At 38.5% G+C, this 24,993-nt stretch overlaps 1 protein-coding gene across 1 annotated transcript; it reads left to right on the forward strand.

The window, feature by feature from the left end:
- The first annotated feature begins 22 nt into the window (after window positions 1-22).
- Window positions 23-24,406, forward strand: TMEM87A (transmembrane protein 87A). Its single transcript, XM_068193425.1, has 20 exons — window positions 23-205; window positions 1,687-1,744; window positions 5,307-5,404; window positions 6,218-6,331; window positions 7,944-7,997; window positions 8,098-8,154; window positions 9,730-9,877; window positions 10,604-10,665; window positions 12,695-12,878; window positions 13,664-13,763; window positions 14,500-14,593; window positions 14,857-14,928; window positions 16,604-16,712; window positions 17,807-17,865; window positions 18,079-18,182; window positions 18,527-18,600; window positions 19,781-19,842; window positions 20,818-20,873; window positions 22,064-22,094; window positions 22,420-24,406. The coding sequence occupies exons 1-20, from the start codon at window positions 74-76 to the stop codon at window positions 22,459-22,461; spliced, it is 1,710 nt and encodes a 569-aa protein (XP_068049526.1). The 5' UTR covers window positions 23-73; the 3' UTR covers window positions 22,462-24,406.
- Window positions 24,407-24,993: the final 587 nt, after the last annotated feature.

Below are 24,993 nucleotides of genomic sequence, written 5' to 3' on the forward strand. Positions count from 1 at the left end.
CCACGACGGCCGCGTCCCTCCGCGGGGAGCGGAAGAGGCGCGGCTAGCGCGGCGGCGGCCTCCGCACGGCGGGATGGTGGCGGCGCCGCGTTCCGGGGGACGGCGGCGACCCGGAGCCGCCCTGCTGTGGCTGCTGGCGGTGCTGCTGCTGGCGGGCACGGCGGGCGCCGGGCAGCGCTCCAAATGGCGGCTGCCGGTGCTCCTGGTGAGTGCGGGGAGCCGGGCCGGCCCCGGAGCCGCCGGGCCGGCCGGTGTGGCGACGGTCGGAGCGAACGTGTGCGGGCGGGAGGCCGTGGCTGCTCCGCGCTTCCTCCTCGGCCGGGACGGCTGCGGTCGGTCAGGGGCGTCCCTGCCCGGGCCGCGCCTCTGTGGAGCCTGACCCGGAGCTGGTGCGGGGGCTCGGGGCCGTGGCCGCCTCCTGCCTTGCTGCCGGGGTTGAGCCCTCTCTGGCGGGTCGGCGGTGGCGGCAGGGGAGAGAAGGCTTGTGCGGGAAATAGTCCGATTGGCGGCGGAGGGAGAGGCGCCCTTGTGAGGCAGTGGGAAGGGAGGGAAGGAGGGAGGGTCTTCCCCGGCTGGTGCCCGGCCTCGGCGGGTCCTGTGCGGGGGAGGCCGCCCGCGCCCCCCGCGCGGCCGGGCTGGCGGCGCGCACCGTCGGGCAGCGCCGTGGCCTGGCCTCGGGAAAGCTGGGCCGCTGCAGCGCTGGAGCGAGAGGTGCGGGCCTTCGGGCAGCTGAAGGGATTGTGGCACTTCTCATAAACCCTGCCTGCTTGAATTTGCGTGGAGGAAAGCTGTTCTGCCTCAAACTCGGTCGGACTTTATCAGGCAATGAGAATAATATACACTTTATATGAGGCTTTTGAGCCTCGGGAACAAAACTGAAGGATCACAGTGAACGCTTCTGTTGGTTCTTAGAACAGAATTTTTTTTTGTGTTGGGTGGTCCAGACCATGTCATCAGCAAGAAAATGGTAATCATTTCAACAGATGTCAATGTGAAGTTGATTCCGCTTGCAGATCAAAAAACCCCAAGCCTCTTAAACCGTCTTTAAGAGTATGTTGGAGGGTGGTGAAGCGTGACTGGAAAGTCCAGTAAGACTGGCTCCGGATTTGACATTTGCTTTCATTACTGTATTGACTTTAAAACTCAGAATAGAAGATTATGTTTACTTAAGCTCAGTGTCGTTAAGCCTGATGCCAAAAGATTTTTGCATTTTATATATTTTTCATCTATTAATAGCTCTGTAGACTATTACTGTATACTTATATAATTTATTAGCTAACTTCAGTACTTCTACTATCCTGTTAGGTTAGACAAACACATTCCTGGAATCCTGCTATAATCTCGCTTCCTCAGTGAACTGAGGACATTTCACTCTCCCATGTATTTGGACATAAACAACGTGGGGCTAGAAGCAAGGGGGAGCCTTCAGTAGGGGGTTGAACCAAGAGGGGATTTACTTCATTAACTGTACTTCTGATTGGGGATTGTTGTTAATTATGCTAATTTGCTAAACTTAGAAAAGTGTTGAAGCCCTACATCACATGTGCACTCCACCATAAGTGTACCTGGAGGACCGTCAATTAATGGTAGCTGTTTTTTATCATTTCTAACTTGTTTGTCTTGTGATTTTTGGGCTGATAAGGCATCAAACCCACTAATACCTCTTCTTTTTTTGTGCCTTTGCAGGGGAAGAAGTTTAGCTTTGGGAAGATTCTCTTCAGCAACACCACCATTTTCCTGAGATGTAAGTGGTTACAAGGGATTAACCTGCTCCCTCTGCTTTTTCATGCCCCACCCGTTTTTAACATTTGGAACTCAAAACACTGTGAAGTGTTTAACTGCACTGGCTGCAGTGACAGCTAATCTGACACTGCACAAAAGCCACAGCTCTGATGTGCTTGAGTCTGTAAACAGCCGTGGAGCTTCCCAGTTGTGATCTGCTTAGGTTGTAGCAGAAATGAATGGCTCTATTCATGCTGTCTGTGGGGAGGGCAAGATGGGCAATGGGAGCACCACTTTGTTTCAGGTAGTGGGTAATCATGTGTGGGGTGTGCTGCACTCTGCTGTGAGGTGTGCTTTTCCTATCTAAGATTTGTTAAATTCCCCTGTCTGGGAGATGTGGTGCCAGCTGGACAGGGCCTGTTTGTATACTGATGGGAATACAGAAGGCAATGTTTTTTGAAGCCTTGTTCCTTTTTTGCTGAGTGCTTCCGGGTGTTGTAAGGGAATGTTGCACACTGCAGCAGAGCTCTCCTGAGAGGTGTTTTCTCCTGATCCCAGTGTGTGAGTGGGATCATCGAGGTTTTTCTGTCGAGCAAACATGCTGGCAGCCTTCCCTTTTCTTCTGTGTATTGCTTTTAGCTGATCTGTCCAGGTCTATGGGTTATGTAGGTTACTGTTCCAGGGAAAGTTTCTGTGAAATACCCTCTTACCTGTGAACATGAGGACAGCATCTACATGGCAATAACATGTTATAGAAGTGACTAGGTTGTTTAGAAAGGAGTGAAATCTTTGCCGTGCAATTTGAACACTTTAAGTGGTTGTTTGCACTAGTTTTTACCATGAGGGAAAGCTTTTTAGTCTCTCTCTGGTGTCTGTACTTACCTTGTGGTTTTTCAGGTTTAATTTCTAATACATGCCCTTCTTGGGACACAGTTTCAAGGAGAGTTTGTTGAAATGCCTCTCTTGATCCCACATGAATCTGAAACAGGAGGGTAGAATTTGAATGGTTATAAGAGAAGGTCCATCAGTGTTTGGGCTTTCACATTTGACAAATGCAGTTGAGACGCTCAGGTTCGCATCTTGCAGTGAGACAATTGCAAGTGTACAGCTGCAGGATCAAAATTAGAAGTCTGCTGCTTGGGAAGAGGAGGGGGGTTGAAAGGGCATTTTGGTGTTTTGGTAGGTTTTAGGCTTTCTTGTCTAATAGAAATAGTGTACTTGTAGTGACATGGCATCTAAGATACAGGTCTTTGAAGTGAAGTGTGTGATAAATCTGTTTGTGCTGAAATAACTGAGAGAAGGAACTAAGGCATGGGAAAAAATTTAATTGTTGTAGGGCAGATCTGTCAGTAAGGATTCAATCCCCTGCCTCCTGATGTGGAATTGAATTATACTGTACTGTCAACCTTTAAACAGGCATTAAGCCTTAAAATTCTTTAGTGAAAACACCTGTTTTACAGACTGGTCTGATTAAAAGATTTACATGAATTTGGAAAATGAATCACTGAAAGAGGAAGGAACAAAGGCTGGGAACTTACTCATTTTCTCAGCCTAGATGAAGCTTAAATTTCATCTGATGCTGGGAAGCTTCAACTTTGTGATTTTTCTTTTCTGCCCATGCCTGTGTGGAAACTGGTCTCTTTTTGTTTCCTGTCTGCTGCCTCTTACATCTGCTATGTGATTTTTGTGGGGACAAAATGACCATTCTTGCCAAACATGATTGCTCATGGGTTGTTCGTGGTTTTCCTGAGCACCTGCATCTCCTTATCTCCTTCCCCCCCCCACCTTCTTGATTTTTTTTTTTTTTTTAATCTGTATGGCACATTGGTGTCTGATGCTTTCTGCTTCTGACTGGGAAGATTGCTGCTGGCATGTAGTGTTGTCAGTAATGATTTTATTTTTATCTACTTTTTTGAAGTGCTGTTCTAGAAGGCATTTAGTTTCTTGTATAGGATCGTGATAGAAGTCCTGCTCTCTGTAAATGAGTACAAAGACTGCATTCAAGTTGAATATTACTGGCTTTTGTTTGAAGGCTGAAGGACTTAGATTTATATACTGCTGAATTCAGTAAATGCCAGGGATACTTTTTATGACTTTTGAAGTACTTCCTTTTCAAAGTTTCTGTAATTTTGATGTTTGCAGGTATACAGCAGATTGTTCTAGTGACCTGTTTTACCTTTATGGGTGCTACCACTGAATATGTAGTTGCCTATTTATTTTTCACAGGGAAAAAGGTATTTAAAAGGTATTTTGAATCTTATTTTTTGCTAGCACCTTTTTTTTTGAGATACTCCTCATTTGATCAGTTTTATCAGAAGAGCCTGCGTCATCAAAGAATTTGCCATCTGCCCACGTCACTGCAGTGCTTGTGCTGTAATTTAGTTTCTTTGTAGTGCCCTCTGCAACATCTAGGGCAACGTGGAACATGTATGCCCTGTTTTCATGCTTACCAGGAGGTGTCATAAGGAAACTCCTTTTTTTCAGTGATTTTGCTTAATTTTTTGGTGTTAGAAACTCAGTTGTTGAGTTTTTAGCTGTACATATTTTAGTACTCACGAGGTGTAAAGTGGGATTAGTCAACTAATATCCCTGTAGCAGGGTTTTCCTTCTAATTGCTTTTTCTACCTGCAGTGGTCAGTATGGAAACATTCCTTAGAAGTGAACATGTAAGAAAGTTGTGGATGCATCCTCTGATATGAATGTTGTCTGTAAAGTTGTAGGAGCTTCTTAGCCACTGCAAGTATTCTGTTAACTCAAAAGAGTTTTGCCATTTGCTGACTGGGGAAATACAAATGTAATCATCTAAATGGCTCTTCTAAGACTCTGAATAGTCACTCCTCGTTTTATTTAAGGGTTGATCTTGCCTTCTTAATGTCAAATTCTCTTCATTAGACTTTAGTTTAAGAATGAGATTTGAAACACAAAAATCCACACAACCGTTCCAGATTAGGAAGAAAGTCTTGTGTTTCACTTTTCATGCATGTTGTTACTAAAGTAAATTAAAGAGGAAAGTTGTCTTATTGCTGTTTTAGGTAGCATTGCAGCTTTGTCAGCATGGGCTAATGTATAGATACCTTGTTTGTCTTTTGGGAGGCTGGATGTTGACGGGCACAATCTTACCTTAATTTCCTTGGTGGTGGCATTGATATATTTAAATAATATGTGGAAGTGGCTTAGTATTATCCTGTTCCTAGCTTTCTCTGCCTGTTTCATGTGCCCCTATCTCTGAAAGGGAGGACCTTTTTGTGTATTGCAGTCACTGCTGTTCTCCTCATTTGGTATTTGCAGTTGCTGAAACATCCTTGATTGTCTTCAGAACAAAAAGTTTCCAAATGATCTTCAGCTCTTGAATAGAATTGTATAATGTTATAATGGAATTCTTTTCACATGCTTCTTTCTTTCACTGAACAGCGATGAATTACTTGAGGAAAATATTTTTCTGTTGTTTTGATTTCAGTTTCATGTTTAAAATTTAATTATGTTGGTTTTGGAGAGAATGGGAGGAAAAACCTGGAAACCTGGAAGGCATATGGTGTCTTACATATCTAATGTTTGATTTTTTTTTTGTTTATTTGTTTTCTTAGTTGAAGGAGATGAAAAAGCTTGTGAACCCTCACAGAATTTCAATGTTACTTGGTACTTAAGATACTCTGATTGCTACAATGAAGTTTTCAACTTTGGGGTAAGAATTCTGTGGGAAAACACAGGTTATGATTTTTTAGAGGTAAGCAGATCTTGGAAGGAGGGGATTAGAGATGTCTCTTTTGCATCCGTGTTGTGATTTGGGTCTGAAAGATACGTTCTTCTGTTGGAAGATAACAAATTTCTGGAATAGAATTGAAATGATCCACAGCTTGCTGCAACTGCTGGCTTTTTTTGGGTTTTGGGTCAGGTAGAAGTGTTTGTCAAAGTTGTTTTAAACCCAGGAATTTAAGTGAATACATTGGCTCTAAAATGAGTGAGTTTATGGTATTTGAAAATATTTGCAGGAATGCTTAATGACAGTGAATAGAAAAATTTACATGTTAATAGAATATTTACATGTTAAGTCTAAATTCTATTCTTTATGGATGCACATTGCAAGCATTAGTAATTTGTACAAAATGTATAATGTTTCTATCAAAAGTGGTAGAACATAGTTGTGCTTTCTATGCTTAATATTTTTCCATGTTTACTTAAATTATTATTTATGACAGGTGTAGCTACTAATCTAACAGAGGACTGAGTCTTCACTCTTTAAAATAATGATGCAGAGTTTGTTTGTGTAGACTGAAGTTTATATTTTCTGCTGCATCTCTACTTTTTAATTCTTACTCAAAGCCTGCATACCATCATTTTTATAGTCATGTGTAGTTTTGATGCCTTTATTCTAGTAAATTTGATTCAAGAGTGTGTGCAGAGTGAAACAATGGAGCTTTCCAGGTCTTGCAACTGTCTGCTGAGATAAACCATTTGAAATACTTGATGCTAACCTAAGTTCTACTCTGTTTGGCAGGATGAACAAGCAGATAACTATTTTGGGACTACAGCTGAAGAGCATCCGGGTTGGTCTGGCTACTATGCCACTGCTTCTCTCTTCCGAAACTGCTCTGACCTCTTCAGACCTCAGGTAGAAACCTCGGAGTTTGCTGTCTTATACAACATACAGAGAAAGTAGTAATTCCTGTGAGATCTATGGGCATCCAATGGAAGTACCACTGTAGGTTGGGAGGTACTTCTTTTTATCTGTTGATAGTCAGCTGTGATGATGATTTCTTAATTTTCCTTCACTTCTGGCTTGCTATTCAACATTTTGCTCCTGGTAGTGAAAATATCCCAAACAAATCACTGTAAAAGTGATGTACAGTTCAATGCTTCTTTTAGTTTGTGGTTTTATATTCTGAATTTGTTTAATTTACAGGAGGCTACTTCTAGTTGTTTAAAAGTGGCAGCAGAGTAAAAATCCCACTAAACTTGAATCAATAAAGGACTGGCATTTATTACTCAAATAATGTTTATTTAGAATAGTGAAAATGATGAAAGATTTAATTACTTAAGCACTCATGGAAGAGTAGTACTAGAATATGTTTGAAAAAAATTAAGTAAAAGCAAGAAGACAATGCAGAATTAGCATAGGGAAGTAATGTGCAGACATCAGCTCTACACCAGCTGTATATCAGTAGGCTGATGATAATACCAATATAATTTGCTGTCTTTATTTAATGGTATACTTAAGAATTGAAGGCAAATTATGGAGTGTTGCATGTGTTCAGCCATTCCTCATGTAGACAAAAGAATATGGATAGAAAATACTGGGAAATGTCTCATAACTATTGAACCTAGTGTTGTGGGCTACTTTTTGGTATTTTGGGTTGTTGGTTTTTTAATTAAGAAAAAAGACTAATGCCTAAATATGACTTTTAATAATCCGCTTGCATGTCTCTAAATCCTTTGATGTGTGAAGATGGCTTGAAAGGTTTTCAAAAAGAAAAAAATCAGTGATGCATGCTTTTTATATTTAATAATATGAGAAGTGTCAGTTTTGCTTTTACTTGGTTTTGTAGAAGAGCTCTTGTGGGTTTACCTGTGTAATGTGGACTTGGGCATCCTAACTAAATATGCTTGTGAAAGTCTTAAAGGTTTTAAAAGTCTTTACGTAAGTTTTCATCCAATGCCTCTGGAAAGTCTGTGGAATTCTTAACAATATATTCTTGTCAGATACTAATTTCTGAAGTTTCACAGCAATTTCTTCTCTAAATGGTTCAGCTTTATCCTTGTGGTATAGCAGTTTCACTAGATTTTGAGTAACTGTAGTTCAGGAGAGTTGGAAAAATTTTGATCTCTAATAGGCACTCACTCATCTAGGGACTTACTTTTGCATAGATTAAGGCAGAAATCTCAAAACCCTGTATCTGTTTGTGGTGACTCTATCTTGTAATGGGACTGCCCAACTGATTAATATTTCAAAACCAAAATTAACTTCACTACTATCATGTCTGGTTTCTAAAAATAGATACCTGTTATTTGAGGGGAGGAAAAGTAACTCTATAATTACAAAACATTAAGTATTCAAGACTTCTTGCGTAAATGGACAATTGTTTGATTTAGAAAAATGAAAGTTCTCCTATACAGCTGTTCAAAGAATAATTAAGTTTATTGGAAGCTGTTCTGGTAATGTCATGTTAATGTGTGAAGTGCCTATAAAATGTCTATCAATTATTTACCTTTCTTATATCTTGCAGATTTTCTATAAAGAATTTGCTCGTCCAGAGCCTCTCTCACCTGAGAAACAAGAGGTAATTGTCCTTTCCTTCTAATGAGTGAGTGCAGCCATGGAAAAGGTAGTTTTGGCATATTTACTTACTCATTTTTCTGTGTTTTTTTAATCCCCCTAAGGGCTTAAAAGATAAGAAGGAGATTGCAGGAAATCACACGATGGTGACAGATAAAACTGTATGTATACTGAATTGAAGCATGGCTTGTAATTCAGCAGTCTTACTTTGTTTTGGTTTGATTTTTTAAAATTTATATTTCTTTATATAAGAACTTGATGGTCGCATATTCTGTGGCTTTTTGACACCTGGAATTTTTTAGCTTGAAACTGTGTTGTACTGGAGAAACAGAAAACAGTAACTGCTTCTTCTGTAAGTGAAATATAGAACTGATACCATTCAAACCAATGGTATAAATTAAAAAATGAATTAATTTTTCTATTGTAATTTAAAATAGTAATTGAAATTATCTTCTTTAAATGATGACTAATTCTTACAGAATATGTTTGTTTTTATCTTCAATCTGTTTTTTGATATGTTGTACTTAAAAAGTTGACCGATAACTTTTGATTTTCCAGTCCTTTAGTATTTTTATTATATATTATGTTCCTTAACTAGGAACAACTTTAAAAATAACTTCAAATCGAATGTCCTGGATGCCAAGAAAGAAAATGTGTTTTACTTCTTTTGTACATAAGGGGCCATTTATTATAAAGCTAAAACATAAGTAGATGTGTGCAGTTGTGAAGTAAGGAATCAATGCAGCAAGAAAAGATGGTATTTTAAAGGCAAAATTTGTCTATATAAATTTATCCATTTTCTTTCAAGTTTACTGTGTTTCTAAGTTTTATGTTTAGTTAATATTAGCATAAACTCTTTTTTAAAAAATATATATAATATTCTATTTGCTTTGTGTCTTGTAGTCAAGAGATTTCTTAAAAGAAATGCATGCTCTTAATACTGAATTTCTCTTGGAGAGGCCATTATAAAGAAAAATCTGTTGTAGTTCTGCAGTATGGCAGTGGCATGCATGTAGATGGTCTAAGTTTTAACTTAAAGCACTTAGTAAATACTTCAGTTTCTGAGAGGTGTAGAGCTTCTTCAGTTGTGGAATTAACAGTTTTGTGTGCTGGAACTCAAAGATATCTCTGATTTGTTGTATGATGCAAATATTTATCTGGACAAGGTTCCTCTCTTAGTTCACAGGCAGGCTTTGAGCTTTGCAGGTATGAGAGCTGTGGCAGGGACTGTAGTAGTAGTGTCCATAGGAAACAGCTACTATGGAAATCTTTTACTGCTCAGCTACTTCTATATTATGCTGTAAAAGTCAGCTTTAACCAGGGAGATGAGTTCTGTAGCTCTGCAGTTCCCAAGCAATTGACTTCAGCAGGAATCTCTGTGGTGGTCCTAAAGCTTCTGTAGTGAAAAAAGTGTGATGCTTTCTTGAATTCTTTGTAGCTTTTGCAGTACCTTTGAGTACTCCTGCAGTAAGCCAGTGTTAAATTGGCAAAAAAATCCTGATCACCTCCCAGGTCTTTGAGGATTCTTCTCAAATCAAACAACTAAATTTTAAGAGTTATGTCTAATAAGTACCTTTAAATTTTACATATCAGATATTTATTAACAAGTTTTAGGTCTTGGAAGAGATGAAATTTATATTTACATGAAGCTACCACCCATATATTGCTAGTCTATTTCTGTCTTTTCCTTGTTTTCTTGACTGTGCGCTGTTTACATGGAGATGTTTTATTTTCAGGCAATGAATGCTGTTATCAAAACTTGGCGAGATGGGCCATATATATTTATTGTGCAAATTCAACTTGCAACTGAAAAGGATTCTACTTCCAGACTTAAAAGAACTGAGAGAACAACACCTTCCTCATATCAGAACAAGCTCTTCACAAGTAAGAAAACTCTTTATACAGTAAACTGAAAATACAGCACCGTTTTGATGTATTCCCACTCTAAGTATTGTAAGGTACTCTTATACTATATGGTTCCATTTTGTAAGACACTGTCTTTCACTTCACATAGGTAGAATATTACTACAGCTCATTTAAGAAAAGAAGTGATTGCTTCTGCCTTGAAGATCCTAAGACTGTTCTGTCAATTTACTGATAGAAATCAAGAAGCGTCAATCCCAAGCATTTCAATTTTGAGGCTTGGTGTTTTGTTTCAGAAATGTGCAGACCAATACAGTGATCTATACTAAAAAGTATAAGTTTTGACTAATAAATCAAAACTTAGAGTACAAAGATCATAATTATCACATTGATATTGTATTTATCAGTGCACTGATAACGTATTCAAACTTCAGAGAAGTTTAAAAATCCCCTTAAAAAGTGAATTTACATGTCTCTGAATTTTTCCTGTGGTGCCTGAATCTCCAGCAAAAATTACTTTTAAGTACTTCCATGGGTTACTTGGTAATGGAGTGTGTAATTTTAAACTGCATGCTTTTGGCTGAGTATGTTATAAGTAAATCTGAGCTTTCTTTATTGAAGTGCAAGTTAGATTTAAAGGCCATGAGAAGATGTGGAATTTCTTTACACTTAAGTGAAAGTCAGTTAAGTCCTGGCTTCCTCATTTTGCTTCTTGTTCTATTTTGTAATTGGATTATCTTTTGACAGTGACAGTAGAACTGAAGGGGCCGTATGAGTATCTTTCACTTGCAGACTACCCTCTGATGATTGTAAGTAAAACAGCTTTTCTTTGATCAATAAAATTGTCAGTTGATATGAATGTCAATTAAATACTCTACTGTCATACTTCAGGAAGCAAAAAGCCAGTGTCTCAGGAGCAAAAGATATTTAGCCAAGGGTGTTTTTTGGGTTTTTTGTGTTTTTTTTTTGTTTTGGTTTTTTTTGTTTTTGTTTTTGTTTTTTTTTTTTTTTTTGGATTGAGGCTTTTTTGTACTGAGTAGAGGGTAGGGAAAACAGACACAGATTTCAGTTCCTTGCATGTGCTGCCAATGTTGTCCTTCTCTGGATTGTTTGAATTAATGGTTGTTAATTTGTTGTTCCTGAAGTTATCAGTATTATTAGCTCTAAACTGACAAGTTTTACTGGGGCTGTTATTCTCCTTACCTCATGTCTTAGAAAATCTGCTATTCTGTGCTTTTGTTTGCAGCTACCCTTTCATTTGTCACTGCTTTCTTTGTCCTTTTATAGTTTAATCTCGCTTCCTCCACCAGCTGTCTTCCACCCCATGAGGAGGTCTTTAATACTGCCTAGCAGTGAAAGTATAATTGAGCTACAAAGAGCTAATCCCCTTTTTATTCAAAGGAGTTATTGACTTGGTTTCTAGTTTCTTCTGTTGAGAAGGCTAAACAATAAAGGAACTTAAAATGTTTATGTTGTGAAGACAGACTTTAGCTGGAGATCAATAACAAGTAAGGTCTCTAGCTTGATTCTCTTGGCAAGAGCAGCCTTTCAATAATGGAGCCTGGCAGTATTTCTGAAACACACATTTTACTTCCTGGAGAGCCAAAAAGCTTCCAGCAGCTCTATTGAAATGTAATTCATCAGTGGAAATATCCCACATGACAGGAGCAGAAAAGAATCTGTATCTCTAAATATTTTCTCAATAGAGCATCTGCATGTGAGCTATCTCGCCTAGGTTCTTAGGATTTGAACTGCGTGGTTTGGTCAGGTGTGAAAATGTGTAGGGATCAGCAAGCTACTCTCCTGAAGAAGGTGTTTTCAGGTTGTGAAAGTTTTGATGGATTGTGCAGCTAAGAAATTAAGTGTTTGCTTGTTTTTTAAAAAAACCATTCTTCCTAAAGAGAGCACTGCTTGATTATTAAGCACTGTCCTATGCTTTGGCTAACTACTTTCTGCTGTTCACTTAATGTCTTACTCTCTCCTAATTCCTCTTCTTAATCTTAGTGTCCTTTTGAAAATTTTGCCTTGCTTTGGTATGATTAGAAAATTCAGCATTGAGTAACATTGTCAAGCTTATTGTTTGCTGTATGAGACATACCATGAGAAGTTCTTCTGAAACAAGTAACACTGAATCAAACAAAAATCACAAAACATTAATATTTAAATGAATATCTGGATTTCTTTGTCAGCTGCAGGTTTTTTGCTGGCTTAAAACTTGGTCAAAAGCTGAGTTTGCTGGAAATTTTGAACACAGGTCATACAAGCATTAGTTGCTTATCTGTGTTCTGTGGAATGGTGTCTAAAGGTGGTCTGTAAGTTTATTTGCAGAGTACTGTAAATGTATGATGAAGTTATTAATAGAACAATACATGAGAACAAATAGAGTTTCTAGTACTTGATGATTTGCTTGAATTCTTTTTCAAGCAAAAGAATAATGTGAAAATGACAGATTTTGCTCTCTGGTACCTTTGTCATAGGATGAGTCTTCTACTGAGAATGGTCTAATTTTTTGGAGGGTTAAGTGTGTGATTGAGATACCTTTTTGGGATCTAGTAGCGTGTATCCTTATAAAAAATTGCCTGTGAATAAATTGGCAGACTGTTCTTCAAGGGAGAAATTGTGCAGAAACTACTGTCATTTCTTTTGTTGGTAGTGAGAAATTAGACTCTCACTGTTAAAGAGTCCAGAGAAGACGAAAAAATGCTTGTCTATTTAAAAACTTCCAAAGTTGCTATACTAGGGGAGAAAATAGAGTTGTCTTACAGCTGTGGAATGGAAACAAGGAAATTATTTTTCTGGGTCTAAAGTTTCTATGTCTTTGTTCTTTTTGCGCGATAGTTTTTCATGGTGATGTGTATTGTGTACGTATTCTTCGGGGTTCTGTGGCTTGCGTGGTCAGCCTGTTACTGGCGGGATCTCCTGAGGATCCAGTTCTGGATTGGGGCTGTTATCTTCCTGGGAATGCTCGAGAAAGCAGTTTTCTATGCCGAGTTCCAGAACATCCGCTACACGGGCGAATCCGGTAGGTGGCAACTACGTTGTGCAGGAAAAATGAGGGGGCATAGCACTAATGGCTTATGCTGAATTGGGGTGACAGATACATGTTAACTATATGATTACTTGAAGATTGTTTCAAAGCAAAGAGCAGGGAACAAGTTCCTGTACTTTTATAAGTTGTAAACATCGTGCTCTGTGTTCTTCTAAAGCTAAAATGCTGTTCTTTCTCTGACTCCTGAGAGTAGTGTCTTAGGTATATAGAATGCTACATTCTGTGATGCAGTGCTGGTTTTAAGTTTAAAATAGGACTTGCTCAATGTAGCTTGTAATTAATTTCTCACAATTGGTAATGGCCTTGGAAAAATACTTTGAAACTCCTTGTTCAACATGACAGCATTGAAAATAACTCTTAGTATTCAACCCATAGTCTCATAATCCATCTTAAGAGATTCCCCTTACCTAAAACTTTTATTCTGGTTTTGAGTTTTCAGGCTGGATGCATACAAATGAAACTCTGCAAGTAAATGTCATTATGACTTTGCTAATTGGCCATACCCATGGTGCAGAAAGTTTTGTTGGTTGACTTGTTTGGAAGAGTATCCAGGCTGGATGTAAAATTTTTCTGTAGCTTTTTTTTAACGCTAAGTGACCTATCTTTTCTGAAAGCTAACTCCTGATGTAGATAATAAAAAATTATGCACTTCAATAGCCTACTTTTATGTCTGCACTCATACTATAATTGCATGCAGTAGTTAATAAAACAGAAATTACATTTTAATGACCTAGGTTCCTCCTCTTTGCTTTTGGTAGTTCAAGGAGCAGTAATACTGGCAGAACTTCTTTCTGCTGTGAAGCGCTCATTGGCTCGAACTCTGGTCATCATAGTCAGCCTGGGATATGGGATAGTCAAGTGAGTAATCCCTTATGGTTTTTTTTGTGTTCTCTTTAAAGGGTTTTCACTATTGGTTTTTAAGAATTTAGGGCAGTATTCATTTCCCTGTACTTTGCTTGTTTAAAGGTAAGTGCTTTATTTAAGTGCTCCAAAGATCTAGACCTCTTCTCTAGTAAACAGAGACAGTTCCATACTGTGATTACTCTTCTTTCATCTACTTCCACGTGCTACTGTTGGGTGGGTTTCTGAGTGATTGTTGAGATGCTCCACTGACTGGAATGGGAAATTTATGGGCCTGCCTTCTGAGTGAGGGGAAGCTTATATAAATGGGGTAGGTCAAGAATCACTGATAGGGGAGGGGATCTGCTTCACTAAAATTGTGGCTCATTTGTCTTTCCACAGCTGTATTCAGTGGTAAAAAAACACATGCTAGGTGGCAGCTGGAATTTTTGGCAAGTGTGGGTTTGCTGTTGGAACTGGTGAAGAAGTGGGATGAGACTTAGTAAAATGGTCATAAAAAGCTAAACAGGTTAATTAAGAAACAGGACAGTTGCCAGTCTCTCCCGTAGTCACATCATTCCTAAGACAAAATGAATAATAAGTTTCAGGCACCATAATAATATTTCTGGATCTAGATGGGGCTTGTTACAAGGACCTTTTATTCATATGCTTCATATCTTATGTGTAGATTCAAGTTGACATTACTTTACTTTTTGGTTTCCACTTAATCTGAATTTCACTTTGTTTCCTACAGACCTCGCCTTGGAGTGACTCTTCACAAAGTAGTTATGGCTGGAGCCCTTTATCTGTTATTTTCTGGCATGGAAGGTGTTCTTAGAGTCACAGGGGTCAGTAATAACTGCTTGAATTTTCCCATATGCCACAGACAGTATTGGCTGTATGTACTTGTGTGAACAACTACTTTCCCTCCCCCTCCCCAACAACAACCAAACCAAATTTCCAGTGCTCCAGTTTTGGAGGCTGTGCCTGGGGAAGTGTGTGTGAGTGGTGATGCTACTGGATTTCTTAAGTGCATCTTGGGATGTAGATTTCTGTTATTCTGTTGCAGGGATAAAGTGTTTAACCTGTCATATATTTGGTACTTTTCCAGTTTTTCTATGACACTGTGGCTCTGATAGCAAACTTGGCCCTGTCCATGATTGATGCCTGTATTATTTTGTGGATATCCTTTTAAAAGCTGCTGTTTTAAAGAGCTGTTCATAGCTCGTTATTTCTGTCTTGTACTTTAAAGGAATAAAAGGTGTTTTGCTTGTTTCTGTTAGGACTTTGATAAGTTTATGATCTACATGCAAAGGCAAGTTTTGCCATTTTAGTCAGGCTCATAGTTGCCAGTGGAGCTTTCAGTTGATCCATGGATAGTGTCAAAGATTTAATTACTACATCTCTAACAAGCTGGTTGCTAGTTTTCTGTAATGGGAGTGCCCAGAGCAATTAATCACAGCAGTTGCCTCAGCAGAGACTCCTTTTAACAATGCTAAATTGACTTAATCTGGAAAACTGCTTCTTACCTTGCTGGTGGAGAACTGACAGTGTGGTATTGTCAGTTCCTCTCTGTACATTGGACTAAACTCTTGGTTCAAGCCCTCTATTTCTGTAGCAAAACTTGGAAGTGTTGTGGTGGCTTATTGGTGGTTTCTCATAAAACAGCTTGACCCTTCTTACTTCTCTACTTTTTCTTTTCAGTTTGTTCTTATTGGCTCTCTCTTTGTCTCCAGGCCCAGAATGATCTTGCCTCCTTGGCTTTTATTCCCCTGGCTTTCCTAGATACTGCCCTGTGCTGGTGGATATCCTTCACTGTTTTACTTGATTGGTTGTGTTTTCTTTTGAATTTGTTTTTTTGAGTCTTTTTTGAGAACTTTTCTTCAAGTTCTTGGCTGACCTTTTTTTAAAAATAAGACCTAAGTGTGTATTTTTTTGTACTTGTGGTAAAGGTTTTAGAAGTTCTGTAGTTGAGTGTTCAGATAAACCTCTGCTGCCTACTGCTTACCTAGTTTTTGCTGAACTGGATGTGCCTGTGTAAAGCTACTCCAAAATATAGTCCGTCTGTTACCAGTCTCTCATTGTTGAGTATGAAAGGATTTTGTTCTAGTGTAGCATGTTATGGCACCAGAGTAGTAGCCTTTGAAGAAATGAATCAGTTTATGTTTTGGGGAGAAGGTTGCTTAGCAACATAAAACCTAAAAGTCTCTGTAAAACTTGAACTAGTCTTGAAATAAGTGACAGAATGAGGCAGTGTTTCTTTTTTGGTGTCTTGACATAATCATTTTAAGCAACCATAATCTTGTGTGACTTTAGCAACTGACATCAAATGCTGTACTTGTATATAGCAAAATCCCTGTAAAGTGTTCTCAGCTAAAGTCAATCACAAAACCTGTTTAAAATGTGAATAGCTGGCTGCCCAGCTGTGACAATCACAGTTCTCCCCTATCATGATATCTCTCCTAACCACTTGTTTTGTTACTTGGAAATAAAAGAAAATGTGAAGGCACCCATATGCATTAAATAGATTTTAACTAATTTCTAGTTCAGATTTTGCTTTTCTTTATCAAAAGCACAGCCAGCTCTTTCCTGGGGGAATGGGCCATAGTCCAATATAGAGGTTTGGATACTATCTTTGTGTGACAATAGTTGTAGGTATAGATGACTAAATAATGTGAAAAGGACAGATTTTGCTCTCTGGTACCTTTGTCATAGGATGAGTCTTCTACTGAGAATGATCTAATTTTTTGGAGGGTTAAGTGTGTGATTGAGAGAGCTGTTGATCATAACAAGGTCTGTGTCCTTCTAAGTTTATGTCTAGCTTGTCTGTTCAGAGACTTTTCCTTGACTTTTCATACATATTCATCAGCTTAACTCAAACAATGAAGCTGCTAAAACTTCGAAGGAATGTTGTGAAACTCTCTTTGTATCGGCACTTCACCAACACACTCATCTTGGCAGTAGCAGGCAAGCAGAAAATTTTTCCAGTTTCCACTTTTCATTTCCATATAGGATTTGATTTGCAAATTTTAAGTTTGGTGACCTTTCTGTAAGTACAGTCAAAATTCTTGGTATTTCTAACACTTGACCCATTTCTAAAAGTGAGTCTTTGCCAACTGTTATGTCGATATTTCAGACGGTGGATTATTAGTCCTGATGTTAACAAGATCAGTAGTTCCATGCAACTCCTCTGACAGAGCACTTTTGTCCCACTTAAAGCTGCCAGAGGCCAAAGTTTATTATTATCTTATGCTGTTAACTTCACAGAGATATTTCTTGCCAAAATCACGGTATCACTGTATGCCATGGGGTTTTTAAGATGTCTGAAGATCAGAGTGATTCTTAGTTTTGTAACATAATGCCCTCTCTATTCTGGAAGAATACAGATTGAGTTTCTTTTTCCATTTATATGTGATGAACTGAATTTAAAGAATAAATTTGTTGGTGCTTCCAGGTTCTCTGCTATCAATACAATGAGCAGAAAACCTCTAAAGACTGTGCAATTTTACTTAAACAAAAAAAGTATATTCCTTTTGAAAATTGCCTCTGATGAAATTCCTTTCAGCACCTGGTTCTTAGTCATCTTAAAATACTTTAGTGGAGGGAAGTCTCTTCTAAAACTGTGGTAAGAGCATGGTTTGAGTGTTGGAATTGTTGTTGGTCAGGATCTGAATGCTTAAGCATTCAAGCAGATCAAATTGTTCAGTTACTTCAGGTTCAGCTTTACTTGTCAAGTGATAATGAAACCATGGTTTGAATGCTAGATAAAAGTGATACAAGAGTAATGAATAATAATTAGAAGTTGGCTAAATAACTCTATATTTGATTTATGCCTTGTGTCTGTAAAGAAACATGAGTAAAATATACTGGTCTATGCCTAAATTTCTGTCCAAGGTCAGTGCAATAGATCCGTCTCTTGTTTTCCAAAACTGTTAAATTGAATTTCAAGACTTCAGTATTCAGGTCTTTGATCTTTGTTTGGTAAACACGGGCCTGTTAGTTGGGTCTTTGAATTGGCATCTTTTTTAGTAATAAGCAGCTTGTTTGTTTGAATATTGCAGCATCTATTGTATTCATCATCTGGACAACCATGAAGTTCAGGCTGGTGGACTGTCAGTCGGTAAGTTTATATTAAATGTTTTCTACAATTGCTGCCTCTTGATAAGTTTATATTTGGCAGTGAGATTGCCACAAAGCACCACAGGCTAAAATTATCAGTGTTGTGGGTAATGAGCCTCTTTGACAGATGCCTGTAGTTCAGCCTTGGAAAGAGATGAGGACATGAAGTTTCTTATGTCACAACATCTTTCATTTGTGCTGGTTTTCTTGACAGGACTGGCAAGAACTATGGGTGGATGATGCCATCTGGCGTTTATTGTTTTCAATGATCCTTTTTGTCATCATGATTCTGTGGAGACCATCTGCTAACAACCAAAGGTTCAGCTTTTCTTACCTCTTTCTAAAAATGCTGCGTTGTAGGAATACTTGTTTATTCGAAGAGTACTGGTGGGTGATTTTTAGTTGCTGTACACTGATCAGTAAGGATACTAAGCAGTGTTTGTAGGGAAAGGTAAACCTAGAGAAGTTACATACATAAAATCCAGTCTGTTCCTTGTGCTCAGCTTATTTAAAAAGAAGTAACTTAAACGTTGTTTTTAAGACTAATACCAAAAATAATCAACGAGATTCACAGCATAATCAAGCCATGTATGTGTTAGGGTAATGGATCTCTTGGGAGACAAGAGATAGACAAGGTAGCTTTCATTCTTTCACTTCTTTAGGTTTGCTTTCTCACCACTCTCGGAAGAGGAGGATGATGATGAGCAGAAAGAGCCAATGTTAAAGGAAAGCTTTGGTAAGAGAAAAAAAAAATTTCCTCTCAATTTCAGTGCTGAAGACAGTTCTGTGGAGAAAGGTGTCTTGCTCTCTGGCAGAAATTACCATTGATACGAGGAGTTCTAGAGGAAACACTGGCTTTATGTTTAGTATTTACATTGCCTGTTTAATTTTGGGGTTTTCTGTTGACACTGAAAATACTGCTACTGCTGTCGTTGCTTTGCCTTGTCCAGTGGACTTTGCAAAAGTCCATATTGATTAAATATTTGATAAATATGTCATGTCTTAGGTTTTAATCCAGTCGTGATGACAAGGATCTGTTGGATATTGTTGCTAGGCAGTGGTATAGTGTGCAGTTCTCTTTTAAAATCCCATTTAAAATTTTCATTTATTATCTGTTCTCTGAACTCTGAAATAATCTTCATTTTCTGCATTAGGGCTTAGCATAGGGATGTCCAGTGTAAATGTAGGAGTGAATATGTTTATTCATGAAATTGGCTATTGTAACACCTCTCTTTATAAGCTGTGTAGAAGGTAGGGCTACATGCCTACTGCTGTCTGTCCAAAAATAAGCTGTGCTGGGATATATCAGTGCTGCTTGGCTTGTTTAGGAGCTGAGGAGAAGTGTGTAATCCATTAGGTGCATTTGGAAAACCAGCACTATCTGGCTGCCTACCAGGCCCCGTTGCTTCTCAGCTTTTAAGCAACCAGGTGGCTGTTGAGCAGTCAGTAGGTAAAATAAACTTCAGGAGTTGCCTGTGCCTCAGAATGGTTGAGGCTGGAAGGTACCTCTGGAGGTCATTCTATCCAAGCCCCCTTCTCAAGCAGGGTCACCCAGAACACATTGCCCTGGACCGTGTTAAGATGGCTTTTGAGCATCTTCTCAGTTGGAGATTGCACAGCCTCTCTTGCGAACTGTGTCTGAGTTCTATGCTGCTGATGTCTGGCTTAGAAAAAAGGACTAGAAATTTATATTTCCTAGGTAAAATTGTAAAATTCAGGAAAAACTACATATTCCACCTGTCAGGAAAAAATACCGCAAACCTTTCAAAGGGGAAGCAGTCTAATTCATTAACTTGTCAAACTCTGTTTCTTTGACTTGGATTAAATATCCTGTATGAACACTCAACAATTTCCCTTACAGTCTGTGAACAGTTATAATTCAGTTACCCCAATCTTTTTTCTTCTTTTGGCTTCAGAGGGAATGAAAATGAGAAGTACAAAGCAAGAACCAAATGGGAATGTAAAAGCAAACAAAGTTGTGAGTATCACCTCTGTACTTTGAAGAATATATAATTAATCTCTTCTTTGTTTACTGCCATTAGGAGTACACAAATACGCCAACTTTTGAGGCAAGAAATGGGAGTTTTTTGGTTTGCCTCGGAGTGTGAGTGAGCCTAAGTATCATAAGTTAACACAGTACTGCTGAAAAGAAAGTAAATGTGGGTTTCTCATGAGATTTCCTGTAAATACAATGGGAAGTTAAGAATTCAGTCTGTTCTCAGAAATGTTTCTGCAATTCAGTGTAGATAGAACTGTATAATACAATATTCTGATAGTGATTAATACATTATTTTAACAAGTTTGTCAGTCTGAGAGGGAGGCTGAGTCATATTTTAAATAAATTGCCCTCAGGTTTTGAGATTTGTGATTCATTACATGAATGGGGTGATGTGTATATTTTTATGTACCTACCTAAATACTTCGGGAGAGCATGCATTTTTTTCTGTGTGGCTTATAAGCAAGATGCTTTCACATTCATCTAGGAGGCCTAAAATATGTCTTGGAATCTTTTCTCTTGGAATCTTTTCATAGAATTCATGCATAAATTTAAAAGTGGAAAGTACCTGTAGGAATTCATTATAATAGCAATCATATTTTTGTCACTAACATTGTTTATCTCAAGGATTGGTTGCAGCTGTATACTACTTACCTGAGGATAGATAACATGAAAATCAAACTTTTCTGTTTTGCAAGGGGGTGGTGGTGAGGACTGTTAGAGAGTTCACAGCAAGTTGGGTGGGTTTTTGTTTACTTTTTTTTTCCTTTAAATGTGTTTTCACTAATCCAGAAATCAAACTGAATGAGTTTTTTGTGTGTGGTTTTTTTTAAATTTTTAACTGACATTATTAATGCTTTTTTTTTTTGTCAAGTAGGTTGAGAAGAAAAAAGCTTGCATATGATGGCATTGTGGGAAAACTGACTTTTATTTTCTGTTTAATTTCTGTACTTGTAGCAAGAGGATGACCTGAAGTGGGTAGAGGAGAACGTTCCTTCATCAGTGACAGATGTGTGAGTATTTCTGTAGTCACAGTAGAGGCAGGTTCCTTCCCACAGCAATATATTAGAATGCCTTATCCCTTGTATGCTGCACTTCCATGGGCAGAGGTTGGGTTCAGCCTGGCACTGGCCTCTGATCCCTTGCATGCAGTCTGCTGGGGTTGCACACAGGCTGACTTAAGGAACCGTCTCTTGGAATATGAAACCAGAGACTGGCCTGCATTTTGCTAAAGTTAAAACAATATCCATAAATCCAGAAAACAAAGAACAAACAAAACCCTTTGTAGTGCTCTGAGAAGACCTTTGAGTATCTTGCTGAATGCAAACCATGGAATAGTGTAACCCAGTTTTCAGCTTTATCTGGAACTTGTGATGTCATTTTTGTGCTTGTGGTAATATAGTCAGCTATGTGCACTGTCTATATTTCTTCTGCTTTTAATAACTTTTACATGCTAGAAGTGTTAATGCCTTGTCTACATTTTTCATAACAAAACCGAAGTGCATAGGTAAGTGTGTTCACAAATTTGAACAGGTAATTTTGGCAGAGGATCTGGACTGAAGTACAAAACTTTGCTTGAACTTAGGTGAAGAAAGAAATTAGGTGAAGTTTTAAGAGGAAGAAAAGAGTATTTTCTCAATTGAATTTGGTTTTCCCAGTTCTAGTACTTATTTTTTGAAGACTGATAGGATTCCTTAGGAAGAAAAAAAGGACTAGACTGGTATAAACTAGGGGAGGACACTTTGAGGTAATCTGCTGCAGTTTTTCTGTTTCTGAGAGTGTGATCAGGGTTGTGAAGAACCAAGATCCCAATAAATGGGAGATCTGTTGTAGATGGAAAGGCTGAAGTACCAGTGGAACTTGTTTGACTTCTGGGACATGTTTTTACAACATGGTCCCATATTTTAAATGTCTTCAGTGCAGTTCAGCAGTGTTCCTGCATAAGTGAAGCAGCTTATTTCATGGCAACTTAAAAATTGTTCCCTTGGTAATGAGAAGCATAATAAAAAGGAATTTTATAACTGTGAATGTCATTGAGGATGCTCCTTGGGCTCTTCCTTTTCCTTGTGTCTTTCTCTAATTTCTGTTAAATTGAAAGGTCTGTCTTCAGTGTTTCTTTTCTGTGTCCTAAAAACATAAGGTTGAAAATGGTTGTCTTAGTATGTGCTCTAATTATTTTAACTTATTTTCCCCCCCACTGCAGTGCTCTTCCAGCTCTTCTGGATTCAGATGAGGTCAGTAAAGAAATCTTCAGTTCAAATTAGTCTTCTGACATGCCAGGGGAGTCATGAGTCAGTTGATAAGGTCTTGACTTAGCAGAACTGGACTCTGCTCATGTCAGCACAACACTAAAATACTACAAGAGGGGAAGCATAGTGGGAACAACCACAACACAACTTCTTAAAGTACAAATATGTTCTAAAATAAGTGGTGTATCTGCTATGTAAGTTGGACTTCTGACTTAAAATGCATATGAGTGTTGTTTGTTGTGAATGTGCATGTTCTGAATAATGTAAATCTACTGGGGAAAGTTACAAGATTGGGTATTTTATTTTCTAGGAAAGAATGATTACCCACTTTGAAAGGTCCAAAATGGAGTGAAGGAGTAGCTTTTTGCTCTTGGAAGTGGAGACACCTCAAAAAAAGTTGCTTGGTGGAGCAAGTGCATCCTGCTGATTTGTCTCTTGATCTCAGCCTTGAAAGTTTGATGCTTAAATGTCATGGAGCGTGTCTTGCTGTGGAAGAAGTTCACAAGGACATTATAAACCTTTTGGAAAATTGAATTTAAAGTTGCTGCAAGTTTGGATTTTTAAGCAATTGACATGTGTACTATTCCAGCACCTTCTGTAACTTTTCAAATATTTAATCTGTGAAACTAAAATTCCTAATGTCTGCTTGAGGAGTTTATATTTTGATGTTACAATTGACATTTAGAGGTGAACTGCCTGTAACTTTTTGGGGGGAGGGTGGGGACAGATATAAATAAGCACTGAAGAAACAACAGACCCATTTTCTGGTAGATAACAGCTGCTGTTGTATGTCATGTGTTCAACATGCATGTAAGAGTTTTAGAGAGAAGCTCCTGTTGATGAAGAAAATGAAGATGTCAGAAAGGAAATATTTGGAAAAGTTACAGTGACAATAGTTTTTAACAAAATCAAGTGCAATTTTATTCATAACACTGTGTATGAAAGATTTTCTATTTTAAATGCCATTGACCTGTAGGTAACAGCTGCCTGGAGCTAACACTTGCTGTTGTGGCACATCTCATTGCCGGCAATGTGGTGGATGCCTGGAAAAATTATTTGCCCCTACCTTTCATGTGTTGCATGATTAAATTTAAAAAAATACCCCAACAAATAAAACAACAAAAGCAAACATCACCAGAACCACTCCACAAGTGCTCCACAAGTGCTTGACTACACGTTAAGCAGATATTATCTGGATGTTTCAAAAGAACTCTTCTCCCTTTACGTTTAACATCGCCCACCAAGAAGCTGGCACTCCTCTATGAGAAGATGGCATTGCTTTCTAGGGTGTGAGCACTGCCTGCCTTACTTGAAAGAGGATTTATGGGGAGTCCACAGCACTGGGATAGTTCTGTTCCCAGTGTCTGTTTAGAATTGCTTCCTATGTAAGTGATTTGATGTTGGGCTTTCCTGTCCCAACTGGTCCCTGTGGCCAAGAGGTACTCTGAGATCACTGTGTTTCAGTCAAAGTTGCAGGTTTCTGTTGTATATAATTGCATTTTATTTCTCCTTTTGCAATGAAGAAGAGCTTTTGGACAATGTTCCTGTTTTTGCTTGGCTGCAACAGCTTGAGTTGCAATAACTTCCTCATGGAAACCTGTCGTGGACTGTATGACAAAAGCTCTAATTTGGGTTCATAACCTTTAAAACTGATGATTAGTAGGCAAGCAGCAGCTGGATATCTAGGAAGCAGATGTGGCTGCTGCTGGAACGGCATAGAGCATCAGCTTTTTTGGTTCTTCTCAATAGCTTTGTCAGCAGGAGTGAACATGTGCCTGTACTTCATTCATTCCACTGTAAGGTCTGGTAGCTTAGCTGTAGCTCCTCTTTATCAGCAATTCAAGCTCAAACATGGCACTTTACAGTACAGTAGCTGAGGCACAAGGACATAGCATCTTCTGCGAGCTGTGTTGTGGGAAGGGCAGATGGGCAGAGAAAAAAGGGTGTGGGTATAGCACCTCACTTCTGCAAGGGTTGCTGGAGCTCTTCTGCCGTCTCTTCAGGCCACAGATAGAATCTTTAATTAAAAAAAAACACTTCTAATTTGCTATGCTTAATTGATATAGACTAAAAAAAATATTACCTCCATGTCCTTTTGAGGAGAGGAAATTTTTGTGAAATAAAGCTACACAAAGCTTGCTATTTAATTTTTTTTTGTTTTGTTTTCCTTTTTAAAGAAATCCTATTGGTTTGGGTTGTTTGGGTTTTTTGAAACAAATAGATTAAAATGTTCTCTACTGGAAGCACAAAAGTTTGTATGTACTATTTAATAAAGGCTAGGCAAAGAGTAGAAAGGCTCACAATGTGTCCTTCCAGTTTCTTACTCCCTCTTTTCTCACATGAAGTGTTGCCACCTTCACAAAGCTGCCTGATTTTTACTTTTTAGTCCATGGTATATATAATGCAGTAATTCCAACAGTTCTTTTTAAGATTGAAAATTAAGTCTGTCATTTGAAAAGCTAGTGGAGCTAGGGCAAATCATGAATTTCTGAAAAAAAAAAAAAAAGTAAAAGAACCAACCAGTTTCCCTAATTGTACTAATAGTTCAGTTATTAATTTAAATGCTAAAATAAACAGTACCAACATGGTGCTTTCAGCCTCTGACTACAGGGGTCTTAGGCAATCCTTGCAGCCTTCTACCCTTCCATTCTTTTACTCACTCCCAGCAGTATTTAAAGTTGTCCTGAATTCCACAGAGAGCTTGTTGACCCCTTAGTTAGCAATTTTTGGTTTTTCCCTTTAGCAGAGTTTCTGTATTGGAAAGTAGCATCTGCTTCTTAGCCTAAGCAGGCCTGTGCTGGGACTTGACTGCAGTCTTTGGGAGCAGCTGTGTGAGAGCCCAGCTCCCACAGCAGTGTGTGGGCTATGGCACTGTCACTGCAGG

This window comes from Anomalospiza imberbis, chromosome 6 (genome assembly GCF_031753505.1).
Source record: "Anomalospiza imberbis isolate Cuckoo-Finch-1a 21T00152 chromosome 6, ASM3175350v1, whole genome shotgun sequence".
Lineage (NCBI taxonomy): Eukaryota > Metazoa > Chordata > Aves > Passeriformes > Viduidae > Anomalospiza > Anomalospiza imberbis.

What these genes read in the sequence shown, in the direction of transcription:
- TMEM87A (XM_068193425.1), top strand. Translation starts at nt 74, where the DNA reads ATGGTGGCGGCGCCGCGTTCCGGGGGACGGCGGCGACCCGGAGCCGCC. An exon ending in CTGGGATATGGGATAGTCAA is followed by an intron (nt 13,764 to 14,499) that starts GTGAGTAATCCC and finishes TGTTTCCTACAG; the next exon opens with ACCTCGCCTTGGAGTGACTC. An exon ending in CCATCTGCTAACAACCAAAG is followed by an intron (nt 18,183 to 18,526) that starts GTTCAGCTTTTC and finishes TCACTTCTTTAG; the next exon opens with GTTTGCTTTCTCACCACTCT.